Source organism: Anomalospiza imberbis, chromosome 3 (assembly GCF_031753505.1).
Source record: "Anomalospiza imberbis isolate Cuckoo-Finch-1a 21T00152 chromosome 3, ASM3175350v1, whole genome shotgun sequence".
Taxonomy (NCBI): Eukaryota; Metazoa; Chordata; class Aves; order Passeriformes; family Viduidae; genus Anomalospiza; species Anomalospiza imberbis.
The window spans coordinates 101,437,160-101,451,457 of record NC_089683.1 but is presented as its reverse complement, the minus strand read 5'-3'; the positions used below and the strand labels follow the sequence as shown (position 1 = coordinate 101,451,457).

General features: G+C 43.6%; 1 protein-coding gene across 4 annotated transcripts in view; it reads left to right on the top strand.

The window, feature by feature from the left end:
- The window catches only part of PLCB1 (phospholipase C beta 1), a 338,452-nt gene that overhangs the window by 251,292 nt on the left and 72,862 nt on the right, over positions 1–14,298 (top strand). For all 4 annotated transcript variants that reach the window (XM_068186088.1, XM_068186087.1, XM_068186090.1 and 1 more), the window contains exons 13-19: positions 501–585; positions 1,066–1,243; positions 6,948–7,018; positions 7,595–7,691; positions 11,316–11,400; positions 12,498–12,622; positions 12,891–13,045. In XM_068186088.1, the coding sequence (XP_068042189.1) occupies positions 501–585; positions 1,066–1,243; positions 6,948–7,018; positions 7,595–7,691; positions 11,316–11,400; positions 12,498–12,622; positions 12,891–13,045 (796 nt within the window). The remainder of the gene's footprint in view (positions 1–500; positions 586–1,065; positions 1,244–6,947; positions 7,019–7,594; positions 7,692–11,315; positions 11,401–12,497; positions 12,623–12,890; positions 13,046–14,298) is intronic.

The following is a 14,298-nucleotide window of genomic DNA, read 5'->3' as shown; positions in this document are numbered from 1 at the left end:
GGAGTAATGTTTCTGAGCCATAAAACCTATCTTCAGTCCTAAAACTTCCATCACTGGCATGCAGGAATTATTTCATCTTTTGGTTGCACTTTGGGAGAATTGGTTATAGGTAGAGTTTGCTGAGGTTCAGTTTACTTATAGAGGATGTTGTGAGAACTGCTGTAGTGCAAGAAAAATGCCAGGCATGTGTGTAAAGTAACACGAGGGGGAAAATACTTATATTTTGAATAAAAGTATTCCCTGAAAGAGGCAAATTCATGTTATGGTTGTTTCACTGTTATTCCATTGATTTATGCCTTTACTTCGTGTATGTTCCCTTTGATAAACTCCATCAGGGGAATTGAAATAATTGCATGATATATGTAGGTCTCACTAAAAAATTCACAGATATTGGATCAGGAAATTACATCTAGTTTAGGGCTATTAGGTACTCCATTACTGCTGCTTTCACTTTGGAGCATTAGTAGGATTCATTTCTTTCTTTCTTTTCTTCCCTTCAGCCCTAAACAGCAGGCAAAAATGGCAGAGTACTGCAGATTAATATTTGGAGATGCACTGCTTATGGATCCATTGGAAAAGTACCCGGTAATGTGCCTTGGTGTTTATCACATCACAAATGTCTGTGGGAATTCTTGCTGAAGTGTCTCAGTCCTGCCTCATTCTTCATATAAAGCCTTTCAGTCTAAAGGAGGGAGTTAAGCAATATGAGCTGTTGGCGACTTAAGCATCATTTCTGATGCAGAGATTGCCCTGATAGAGTGAATTGTGATCTTTGAAATGCAATTGGTCCTCATAGCTGCCACTTTAAAATGTAGACTCTTATATCTGAGCTAATACTTATTTTGGTTATTACTGCAGACATTTCATAAAGCATTTTTCTTCTTAAGTGCCCTCAGTGGCTCTGTTTTGTTTAATGTTGACATTGCCTCTTGTGCAAAATCCATTTCATTTTAACAGGGCTTACAGAGGTTACAGAACTGTCCTCTACCACACGGTCCCTAAGAAACTGCCATAAGCTTGTTTCTTCTGCTATTCCAACAAATCTCTCCTCTTTCTTCCTGGAAGCTGGAAGCTGGGGTTCCTCTCCCAAGCCCTATGGATTTAATGTACAAAATCCTGGTGAAGAATAAGAAGAAGTCTCATAAGTCAGCAGACGGGAGTGCAAAGAAGAAGCTGTCGGAGCAAGCTTCCAACACTTGCAGTGACACGTCCAGTATGTTTGAGCCTTCCTCCCCTGGAGCAGGTAGGACTTGGGTCTACTGATATTCTTCTCCTTCAAACACAAATGCAGCTCCAATCTCATCCATTTACAGTGCTCCAGCAAGGTAAAGGTGCACCATTGTGGGTTGCTCAGCAGGAACCAAGACCGAAGTGTCATTGATCCTGGAGTCTGTTCTGTGAGGAGTTCTCATGGAATGACCCAGGGCTCACTGATGTGTGCTGACATTTCTCTGCACTGCTTATTAAGGACAGCTGCCAGCTCCTCCACCCTTGGCTGCCTTTCCTGTGTGCCCAAGCCCAGTATCAAATATAAATGTTTTCTTTTCCTTGTTGCCTCTGGGCTGTGCCTGCCATTATTTGGTGCCCTTTCAGACAGAACCTGTTCCCCAGGGGAGCTGCAGAGTGTCTGCAGTGCCTCAGGGTTTAGGATAAAGGGATGAGATCCCTGTTCCTCAGGCAGGGAAGGCTCAACCTGCTGTTGTCTTGCATTAGTTGGGAACATGTCATGGACCTCTGTGTAAAGTGCTATAAGATGTTCTTCTCTTCCAGAGATAGAAACAGGCAGAAATAATAAAATCTCTATATCCTGATTCCCAGCCCAGTGTCTGTTCCCAGCACTGGAATTTCTTCTCCTATCAAGACAGAAAATTGGTGTTCTTATAAGCAGAGACATTTATGCCCCAGCAGTAGAAAACTTACAGAGTACATTGAAAGCTCTGCTGAAATATAAGTTCATTACCATTTGGCATTTAAAAACTTTTCCCCATTGTTTGTAGTTTTTTCTAAACTCCAATTAACTGAGCTGAAAATTTTCATGCTGGCAGTTTGCCCCAAGCTGAATTGACGAGAAAGAAATCCTGCTTCATTTGTGGATAACATTGTTTATCCTATTAGTAGCAAAGAAAGAGTTTTCAACTGTTGTTTTTAAGAAATTCTGAAAAGGGCATGCTTTGGAGTACGCTTTGGATTTCAAAGGAAGGTTCATCCTGGTGTCAGGGATGATTTAATACTATTTTCTTGATTTGCTTTAGACAAATCCCAAGCAGGAGAAAAATAAGTGTGTGTTCCAGCTGCCTCCTCTCCAGCATTTGAAATCAGCCCTGTGTTCCTAACTCTCCATTTTTGTGACCAGCACAGGGTGAGGACAGTGGCAAAGAACACGGCCTTGGCTTTCTGAGGGCCTGTGCTGCACAGAGGGCAACAGCTCTGTCTTTCAGGAGCCTCTCTAGGAGCTTTCCTAGGAAAAGACCTGGGCTGTGAGTAAAGATGATGATGATGATGCCAGGCAGAAGGGTCAATCCCATAACAGGGTGTGTAATTTTACAAATTGACTGTGACTATTATGCCTGTATTACCTCTGAAACAGCTTCTGATTATGAACATGAGCACTTACAAATTAGAAAATGCTGGAACTGAGACTGCAAAATTGCTGTGGTCTCTTGGTTCATCCATGACTGCCAAAACACATTGCTTGTAGTTCTTGTATCAGCCTCTGCTTCTCCTTTAGGACTTGTGCCTCTTTCTGAGAATGCAATTAGTCAATATTTTTCCTCTCTCTGTCATTCAGTACTTGATCCTAGATAGAGTATCCTCAGTGAGTTTCTGTGGGGGTATCCAGGCTGCCTGTGAGCTCCTGACAAACAGCAGTGAATTTATCTGAACGAGACCTGTGGGAAGTGCAATATCATTAAACCAATTTTATCTGAGGACAGACGAATCTGACAGAACTTAAGAACACTTTAGGGATGACTGATGAGGAACACCCGGAATGTCATTTTTCTAGAGTACTTTGAATTTTTAAGTATTCAGAGCTCCAGAGACTACAGCTACGGCTTACAGCTATGAGAATTCAGTGTTTCTGTAAATCAGGTGCCAGTTTTTCTGTCTGTGGACAGTTTAAAAAAAATTATTCACCATTTTATAAGAACATTGTGGTAGTGAAGAGTTTCCATGTGGCAGAGCCCAAGAGTCAGCATGACACCCTTCTTCTCACATCTCCATATTAGCAGTGTGTCATCCTGGAGCTCTGCAAGCCTTGAGCTCCTCTGCACCCAATACCAATTTCTTTCTGGAGTAATGCAATTAATCAGAAGTCCGATTCTTAATATTTCTCAACATTAAGTGTTTCAGTACTCCAGCCTTAATATAATCTTGACATTTAGCAACTTGGATATATTATTCAAACTACTCTATTGGGTTGTATAGCTCCTGTCAGAATTGCTGCTGATCTCCAGGAGAAAGTTGTGCTGATTTAGCCTTCTGGAAATTCTAAATTAGTTTTTTTCACAGCAGTGCCAAACAAAGTGGAAATTCAGACTGGAGTTGATATCAAATTCACTGTGTCTTACACTGCTTGAGGTCAGATTTAAACACAAGTAAACCCACGTTTTTGATGTCTTATATGACCATGTAAAAGTGTAGTGCTGGTGAAATAGTAGCAATAATTAAAGAAAGAATTCTGAGCTTTGTAGGATGCCTTGCAGGATGCCCATGAAACTGATGTAGGAAGTGACTTCAATACATATCAGTGGAAAAAACTTTTTCTAAAAGTAGAGCAAAGCTGACAAAACAGAAGAAGGATTTCTGAGGTAACCCATGTGAGATAGATTGCAATTTTGGTAAACAAGCATCTTAGAGCTGGCTAGTCTTGTACAATGAACAAGACCAAGCAAGCAAGATTTCCAAAGAAGTTCTGTCACAGTGCAGAAGGAGCAGTGGCAGTTCTGCAGGGACCTGCATTTCACCAAAAGCAGGCCCATACTGAAAGGAGCTAAAGCTTCCTAAGGGAGCAGTATTTAAATACTGTTAAGTAAGCAAAGTGTTAGTTTATCTTCTCTTGATAGGATAATGGTTTTGTCAGAGCAGTGGGTGCTGCAAGGAAGGAGTCATGGAATACAGAGCCAGAGGGCAGAATTGGCTCCATGGTTTCATGATGCCTAAATGGAAAACTGGATAAAAGGTTTTAGGCTCAGTGTATGTAACTGCATGGTCTCTGCTGACGCCAGGTGAGACCGTGACCCATTGTTACAAAGCAAAACGCTTTATCAAACTGAATAAAGTTTATTTTTCCCTTTTTAAAAATCAGCAAGTGCTGATGTAGAGTGGAAAAAGCCCAGAAGGTGATTGCCCCCTGGGATGCTGGTGGCTGCCTAAATGTGCAGAGTTAACAAGCTGCACCAGCAAGAACCACATTCATAATTCATCCTGGCCATTGTTTGAAAGGGTCTGAGAAAGCAGATTACCAGATTCCTCTAAATTTCAAGCACTGTCTAGCCTTTGGTTTTATTAGGCTGTCAGTATCTGTCAGGATGATGAGAATGGATAACGTTTAGCACCCTGTTTCCTCGACCCAGGGATTTGGCTTGTCATTCCCAGCTCTCCTGATCATCCTCCAGTCAGTATTACTGTGTTGAACCCCTCTACCCATCAGCTGGGGTTCAGCCTCCTTTGCCCACTCGTTGTTTTTCCCAAGGAGCACTTTTATATCTCCTCCACACTGCCCCACTCAGCAGGGACAGCTCCCTGAAAACATCCTTCAAGCTGCCCTCGGCGTTTCCTGTGCCCTTCTGCCTGTGAGTGGTTGGCAGTACCTGTGTTTTAACTTGTGGTAGGGAGCAGCATCCTCTAATTTCTTGATATTCTTCTGTCTGCCTCTGTCCACGGGCAGGTTTTTGTTTGGCTTCCCTGGAGAACGACTATTTTCACTGTATTTGTGTGCCACAGAACACTGAAGAGGTCCTGTGCTGGCCTGGGTTTGCAGTCCCATCTAAATGCAGACAGTAATGATGGTATTGCAGCTAATTGTCCCTTAGATAGCCTCAGGGTGGCTTTGTGTCCCTGCCATGAATCAGGGAGAGAGGGCTGGCTGTGAGCACAGGGCCGTGCTGCTGGGGGAAAGGCAGTGCACATGCACCACACCTCCTGAAACACTCATTTTGATTCCATGCTGGCAGTCCTGTGTGTTACTTGTCCTGGTTTTGCTGTCTGATGCAGAACTTGAAAATGAGATTTGATCTCCTTGGGAGTATTTGTGTTAAATGTTTTTAAATAAATGAACCATGTGCTGTGTACTTTCCTCTCTTGACACTTCCAGCAAGAACAGGCTATCATGTACCTCTTGCCTCAGAGGTGCAAGCTGGCCAAAACCTGCCAACCTCCCCCTTCCTGTGTTCTGTGCAGAGGGTTATTTTGCCAGTCTGGTTAAATCAATTGAGAACTCCCCATCCAAAGTTTGTCAGTGCAAATCCTGTGAGAGCTTGGCTGGCTCTCTGCATTGTGCTGAGGCTCTCTGAGCCACCCCCTGAGCCTGTTGAGCAATCATGTTATTTTCTTCAATGAAACACTCAGGAAGAAATGTGTTGATGAATAAAAGCCTGACATTTCAACATCTGCATCTGGAAGGAAGTGCAGGCTGGGTAGTCATCGTTGGGTTGTGAAAGGCACACTCGTGTGTGCTCCCAGTGCTCAGAAGGGGCCCACTGGGCCAGACTGGAGGCCTGCTGGAGCAAAGAGGAGCTTCTTTATTGACTCAGTGCACTTGGGATTAGGCCCCAAACTGACAGGAGGAAGTGAGACTGAATTACCATTCTCTGGAGGATTTGGGAATGCTGCACAGTAGTTAGATTTTTGTGCTGCCACTGCTGAAGAAAGCTGGAAGGTTTGTGGAATATAGTCTTCAGGGAGAGCTGTCACTCTTACAGATGCGGATAGGTGACTGCAGGATAAGTAAATCTTCCTTCTGGAGAATTAAGATGCACAGGGTACACTTTATGACAGCCAGACCCACAGGAGGAGTTTCTAAAGGCAAATATAAACTTGATATTCCTTAATGATTTAATTTCTGATGCAACCAATCAAAACATTTTGAAGGCAAGGGGAAGCCTTCGTTAATTAACGTTAAACAATTTACGTCTTGCCCGTGGAAATTTGATGAGTGCCCTGAAATGGGGAGTGAGGCAATAGATGTGCCTTATTTGGTGCCATTTGCTCCAGTTCTCAGGGAAAGGATAAGCCTTGGGCATCTCCTGCCATTGTTTGGTTTGCACTGCCCTCAGCTGGCACGGCTCAGCTCTGCTCCAGAGCCCTGCCAGGCACCCAAAGTGCCCTGCCAAGGGAATTGCCAGGAGCTCCTGCGCTTGGCTTCTGTGCCAGACCCTGCCAGCCGTGCTGCCTCAGAGCAGGGGCTGTGGCATGCCCAGAACAGATGGGTTCTGCTGAGCAGCCATCGGTAGCACAGCACAGCACAGCAGAAGCTCATCGATTTTCATGGTGATTTCTTCAGCTCATGCAGGCTGCTGCTTCCCACAGGGGGTGAGGCACTCCCTGGAGGTCCTGCATGGATCCTGCAACAGCAGGAGGTTGAACTCACATCTTCAAACCCTGGGGCTGTGTCCCAAACTCGGGAATATCTCAGAGCAGTCTGTGAAACTCTGCCCACATACTGAGCACACTGCACCCTTCTCTCAGTGCCGATTGCCAAAGAATAAGCATCAAGCAGCTGCAAAGGAAGAGTTCCTGTTTGGTTGGGCAATAAGAACTGAAATCAATGCTGAAGATGGATGAGTCCCTCGGGAGCAGTGCTGGGTTTGATTGGTGCTAGGACAAAAAGCACATGCACAGCGCAGGCTGCTTTGAGCAGTGCTACTTGCACATCCTTCTTGGATTTGTCACTGGCAATTGTCACTGTTGCCTCAGCCAGTCATTATCTTCTGCTTGAAACTTTTCAGGAGAAGCAGAGATGGAGAGCGATGATGATGATGACTATGATGACGACTGTAAGAAGTCGTCGATGGATGAAGTAAGGACGGAGATGTGTTTTTGGGGATGGGGTTGGCGCGTGTTACCAGGAGTGGAGCTGCCATCCAGTGGAGAAAGGGAGGCAGAGCACCGGGAAGCACAGCACCGGCTTTCCCAACTAACTTGGCTGTTGGTTGGTTTGGAAGCACGTCTTTGCTTTGTTTATACTTTTATTTTCTCAAGATTAAGAACAAACAGCACCACAGCAGATCTGTTTGAGGCAGCTGCCTGTGGTGTGTTTAGCATTGTTGGATGAAAAACCTGACATCAAAAACTGAGAGCTTTATTATCTATCCAGGAGTACTAATGCATGTGCTCAGCACTGTGCAGGAGTGGAGGTAATGCAGTCCCTTCCCTGGGAGCCACGTAAAAAGAATGAATAGAGCATCAGTTTAATGTAAACACTTACATCTTCCAGCCCATTTTGTTGTTTCCTATGTGACATTCCCTACATGAAGCATTGCCTTCTCTAGCCAGGGGCAGTGAAAGATATCACAATTGATAGAAAACTGGGCTTTGGCATTTGTGGCCTCTGATGGACAGACCAGACTGCAGCATTTTCCCTTCTCTTCCCTAGGGTACTGCTGGAAGTGAGGCTATGGCCACGGAAGAGATGTCTAACCTGGTAAACTACATTCAGCCTGTGAAGTTTGAGTCATTCGAAGTATCAAAAAGTAAGTAAGAAACATCTTAAAATTACCTGGCAAGTGTTTGGCAGAGTTCTGCAGAAATGCTGCTTGGCTTCCTCTCAATTAGATACAGGAACACAGACAGAAAATGTTCCCTTGGTATCCAGCCAAATAAATCCCTTTGTGTTTTGAAACCTCTTTTAGTCTAAATATCCAACTTCATCAACAGTAAACATGCTGACATTTCAAAAACAGTTTTGAAAATTATGTGTTTACATTGTTGTTGTTGTCCATGACTGAAGCAGTTTGAGAAAGGTGGTCATAAATATTCCTACTTTTATTTTGCCTCTGGTACTTCTGTAGAAGATTCGGGGCAAGCAGAGTCTGCCCTTCCCCACATGCAAATTCACTTTCCTGCCTCTCTGTGGTGTAAAGAAAGGGCCATAATTTCACCCCCTGCTGGCTTTTACAGAAGGTGCCTTGCTAAGAATGCACTCAGTGGCATCCTCAGTAAACACTGCAGCATCTCTGCCTTCCTTGATGCACACCCCCCCACTGTTTGCCTGCCCCTTTTCACTTTGTTTTGACGTGTTTTAATGTGCTTTTGGAGCATTTTAGTTAAATAAGTGTGCAGCAATTTAATTTATTCCGGATTTGTGGTGTCCTTGGCAGAGGACAGGTAATTGTTGCCTAAGTCCATGTCTCTGTACAAGATTTGGCATTTGCTTGTGATGAATAATAAACATGTAAGAAGTTCCCAACTGTTCATTTGTATGTGGGTATTTATACAGATACCACACACGAGCAGTCACAGAATCATGCAGGGAGCTCTGCTTGTTCCCTGCAGTAGTGTCCCTTTGGGTGTTTATAATCTCCTCCAGCTCTAATGAGAGTTACAAGAACACAGTGGGAAGGAGATGTGCCTTCTGGAAAGGAAGCCATGTGAATCCTAGCACTACAACTTGATGCAGCTGTTATAGAATTCTCTCATGTAGGTTTTTTTGGGTTTTTTTTTCTGTTCACATGCCTTTGCCTTTTTGAGTTTTGCTTTTTGTAAAGACTTGCTGCTGTCCAGATTTTTCTCTTATGTCCTGGTGTGACCCTTGATCAATAATAGAGTTTCTGTGAAGTTATATTGTTTTTAAACAATTAAATTTTTGGTGTTTGTGTCAAAGAAATCATTATGTGATAAATATGGCCCTAGGTGGTAAATGTTGCTGGGTGGCTAAAGAACAACTTGGATGTTCTGGTCTTAGTCGTGGCCTGGACTCACTGCTGGATCTTCATTAAATGAGCTGAATAAAGAAAGGATTAAATGAGGATTGCTTTTCCGTTGGCTATCCATCCAGCTGTTTCCCAAAAATTTTACTTTTGTTCACTTGACCTCACGTTCTTAAGTATAGAGATCCATACTTGTATTTCATACAGTTTTACAGTTTCAATGTTACAGCACTTTGCTAATTTATTAGGTTTTATTCAGAGTTTGTTTGGATTTGTGATCCAGACCCCTGTGGTGACAAAAGTACCTCACCTCTTCTGTCATTCACACATTTTAAAAGTGCATTTTCTGGTCTTGCATCCAAGCTGGTAACAGAAATATTGAATAGCAGTGGATCTGTACCAGTCCCCTGAATGCCCTCACTAGAAAGGTTCCCTCTTCTCTGGCAGCAAGTAGCTGTAAGTGTATTTTTCCACGTTTTCCAGACAGTTTTCAATGAGTTATTTGTTCACTCTGCAGTAATTTGCTCGTGATAAGATAGCACAGTGTAATGTATCACGAGAGAGAAATATCTCTCCTGCACAGTCTTTTCTTCAAAGGGCAGGTCCCTTAATCCTCTCCAGATACTACAAGGACAGAATTGTTCTTATTTTAATTATGAGTCTGATTAAGCTCTGGACAGTTGGTAACCAAATCCTTTAACAGCTACCAGTTCTGGTTTCCTACAAATGCTCTTCTTAAAGACAAGGCTGGGAAATAAGAGTTTATTACTACAATACTACAAATTCTAGCACCTTGTCAACCAAAACCAGTACACACCTACATTCTAAATAGGGTAAAACCAGTACATGTGTGTTGCTAGTGCTATGCCATCAGTAGGGGGTAGCTGGAATAAGAATAATCTCAGTGTCTTTATGAGAAGCTGAGATGGAGGCAAGCCAGCTGGAGAAAGAAAGGATATTGTGTGGTGGAAAGGAAGAAGGAGTGGTAGGAGAGCAGCCTTTAGGGAATAACAGGAATTTTTCACCATTAGGAGATAACAGCTGTGAATAACAGCAGTAGCATGATAGTTGCTGATTAGAAATAGGGACCACCATAAAGAGTGAGTCCCAGCTCTCCTAGAGGCAGAGAATTACTTTTGGAAACCCATGCTCATCCTCTGACTCTTCAGCATAGGCTGAGAATGGTTTGGAGTTCCCAGTCTGGCAGCACATTTTCCTCTCACAGTGGCCCTAACAATTTCTTTGGATCCACTGCTTCCTTTTTGGCTCCCTATGAGGACAGTGCCCACCTGTTTCTGTCCTGCTCCTCTGTGCTTTTGTCAGTTTTATCCCTCCCCTGCGGCTTGGCAGTTTGACTTTGGGGAGCTGGCCAGCCCTGCCTCCTGGCTGTCCCTGGATTGCTGCAGCAGTCACAGTCATTTCTAAACCTGGATGAGACCAGGCCTTTTCCCTGCCTTACTCTTTGCTTTCAATGAAGTGGTGAGGTCTTGCTCCAACACAGGCACTGATCCCCTCCCTTTTAAACACATCAGAGCTGAGTGAGTTAATGGATTTGACCTCCAGAGCTGTGGCCCTTCCAGGCAACCACAGGGCTGGTTGGGATGAAGTGGGAAACTGATAGTTCACAGAAGCCCTTTCCTCTGAACAGAAGTGAAGGTACTGAAGCTAGCAGGGTCTTGACTTAGGCTCTCTGCTGCATCCTCGTGCCTGGGGGCATTAAAAGGCCGTGCCCACATCAGGCAAAGGTGAGTGACAAGCAATGCACAAATTAATGTTTACTCCCACTGGCTCAGACATGGAGGAGGAGCTGTTCACCACTGCAGATCAGAAAGTTTGACCAAATTAAAGAGATCATAAAAGCCTGAAATCAGCTGGGGATTAGGTGAATCCTTGCTGGGGCACAGGAGTGCACCTTCAGGGGTGGTTGGATAGTGGTGTTTGGTGGCTTTGACAGCTGTGACCTTGCTTCTGATGTACCGAAAGCCACTGCAGGCACAGCACTGCTCGCTTTAATCTGACATGGACATCAGTTATTACAGCTCCAAGTGGCTCCCAGCCCTCATGTCAGCCTGCAGAGACAAGCCAGAGGTCCAGCAGTGCCCACAGCAAGCTGCTGCAGCCCCTCTGTGTCACAGATGTGATCTCTGGGCTCACCCTCTCGAGTACACCCGCACGGTGCTTTGCAGCTGGCAACGCTCTGTTGCCTGCAGCTGGTCCAGCATCAGCCTCGGGCAGCACCAGTGCCCTTCATTTAGGCACTGCTGATGGAGCTCTGAGTGTGTGCAGAGCAAGGTCACTGCTGTCAGCAAACCCGTGTGTAAATTCCTTGGGATCAGGGTGAGAGGAGCTGGTGAGCTGTAGGTGGGGTAAGGGGTCTGGAACTAAACCACACCAGTTTGTGTTCTGACCTGTTTTATCACTGGTTTTATCTCCCCTCTAAACCTGCAGAACGCAACAAAAGCTTTGAAATGTCTTCCTTTGTGGAAACCAAAGGGCTCGAGCAACTTACAAAGTCTCCTGTGGAATTTGTGGAGTATCCTTGACTTTCAGAAAGTGTCTTCCTAAGTCTTTCTATATCTGAGATCTGCTACAGAGCTTTATTGGGATTCAGAGACAGGATCTGGGGAAATAGGGAACCCAAATGAAATTTGTAGATTAGATTTATTCCTTCTAAAGATTTTAGTCTTTCTAAATGAATTAATTTGCCTGAGTTCTGATGAGCTAATTTTAAAACTGGCATGAGTCCTCATGCTGTGGGCTAGGACTAGAGGGAATAGGCATAAATGACATATTGAAGACCTAATTCTGATTGTTAAATTTATCATCCTTTATGGAGTGGTAAGAGTTATGGTGAGCAAATTGTCAAAATGTGGCTGACTTCTTTGCAAAGTCACATGAGAAAGCTCACTTTGTCACCGTACCTCTACTGATTTATTGCCACACAATTTCTCAAATGTTTTTGATTTTTATAACTTCTAAACAAAAGCTAGGGAACATTCTGGTTACACCTTTTGATGTTTCTCAGTATCTCTCCTCATGGTTGCAGTTAAGAATGAATGAAATAAAATGGATAAACAGATAAAACAGTGCCTCAAAGGAGATTAATGGAAAGCTCCTTCCAAAGATTGCCTGCAGCACATTCTCATCTCAGAGATTTGTAGACTCAACCATAAGATGTGTACACTTGTCATTTTTGTCCATGTAGAGGCCAAGTCTAATCTCATTCCAGAAAACCACTTTTTAACTGAACACCTCTCCCTGCTCCAGAGGAATATCCACTGTTTACAACCAACTGGCCTCTGTAAATGTAATCCTAGGGAAATCCCAAAGTAGGAACCATAAAGATAAATTGAATTATATGAATGTGATCTTCCTAATGCATCTGCCTGTGCTCTTTCCTTGCTTGGTCTGAGTACTTTATACAGGAACAAGCAGCACCTTTAATTGCCCCCTATTTATCATATCTCCTACAAAACTGTGGACATCTGGAAGCACGATGGTTGCAGAAATCCAACGAGGAGCCCATGGCCATGCTGTAAAGAATTACCTGCATTTAACCCTGCAGCTGCACTTCTCACTTGCCAGGTGATTCTTGTCACATGTTCTGCACCTTAACTACTCTCTGATCAGATACAACAAAATGCAGCTGAGCCGGATTTACCCAAAGGGAACGCGAGTAGACTCTTCCAACTACATGCCACAAGTCTTTTGGAATGCTGGTTGCCAGATGGTTGCCCTCAACTTCCAAACCGTAGGTAAGTCCTGCTGTTCTCTGGCTTTGGAAAGCTGTACATGTCCACTTCTCTCATTGAATTACTGATTCATATGTAGGAAAGGTTGTATTTGTCCAAAATTATCTAGGGATTAAAGTATACTATAGAGCTGTTAATTAGTGTTTAACCCAGGCTTGTACTGCTTCTGTTACAGTCAGTATGAAATTACAGTAATTTTAGAAAATTTTATTGCTTTTTTAAATTATTATCTGTCCACAAGATAACTCTTACCATTATTTTTTACATCCAGATTTGTCTATGCAAATAAACATGGGAATGTACGAGTACAATGGCAAAAGTGGCTACAGGTTAAAGCCAGAATTCATGAGAAGGCCAGACAAGCACTTTGATCCATTTACTGAGGGAATAGTGGATGGAATAGTGGCCAACACTCTGTCTGTCAAGGTACGTATGTAGCTGGTGGAAGTGCTCTCATGGCAATGCCAGAGCATGAATATATTTATATTTCTGTGGTACAGGGGGCTCAAAAATGACTATACTAAGCCAAGAAAATAAAATTAATTTCATGGAGCGACATTTAATTTTTGAATTCTCTCTCATTTTGCATTGTAGGAGAAATCAATATATTTTTATTGTATGTATTCTTTGCCATAGAAGTAATTACAGAACCACAGAACTGGGAAGTGTATGGATTTAGGAGCAGTTTGGCTGTGTTTTTAGAAGCAAAGGGCTGGATTTAAAACATGCTGTTGTGAAGTGGGAGGTTGGACTGGAATAGCTAGAACACTACATGCTTAGTATAAATAAATTTTTCTGGTTTTCTGAAAGTTTTCCAGCAGAACTGTGGAACCATAAATGCCAGCTGCAATCCATTGCCAGCTTGTTTTTCTTTGTTCATTTTTAAGGACCTCTGATGAAGTTCAGGGACTGCCAGGAATCTGCAGATTGAGAATTACCTGCATAAGTGTTCAAGGGGGGATAGATTGCATTGGCTGTGACAGGGGGACAAATTCACTTGGTGTCTCTCCAGCTATAAAACCATAAACTTTCTGGAATCCTGCTACTCCTCTAATGGACTCATCCTTTAGAACAGCCTCTGTATTATAGAGTCCATCTGCAAAATATCCTCCTGTTTCCACTGAGGGAAAACAAGTGTTTTCCTGCAGCCAGGAGTGCAGCAGAGCCTGCTGGGATGGGATAAAGGAATAATCTGGTGATATGCAGAGTAATAGAAGAGGATGTGAGGGGAGACCTGTGGTGGTGACCTGCAATCATGGAAGCTTTCAAGTGCCTCCTGTGGGTTTAGAGGCACTTTCTTCTGCAATTAGAGCAAATGGAGGTAGAAGTCACTCAGCAGCTGTTAGGAGATGCACAGCTTTGGAATGGGGATGAGCATGCAGGAGTCAGGAGACAGCTGCCTCTGCTGGTCACAGTGTCACTGCTCACACAGGCACAGCTGGCACTGGATTAAGATTTGCTTTAGGCAAGCCACAGTTTGTTAAGGTACAGCGACACTGCTGCACACTCCTGTGCCTCTTCAGCTTGCTGAACTAATTGCAGACCTCTCTTTCACTTTTTCAAGCTGAGCGCTGTGATGCTGTTAAAAATAATAACTGGGAAAGATCAGCTATTTTACGATTTTATTTTCATATTAAAACTCCTCTGGCAAGAGCCTTTATTAGAACACAAACTTGGAA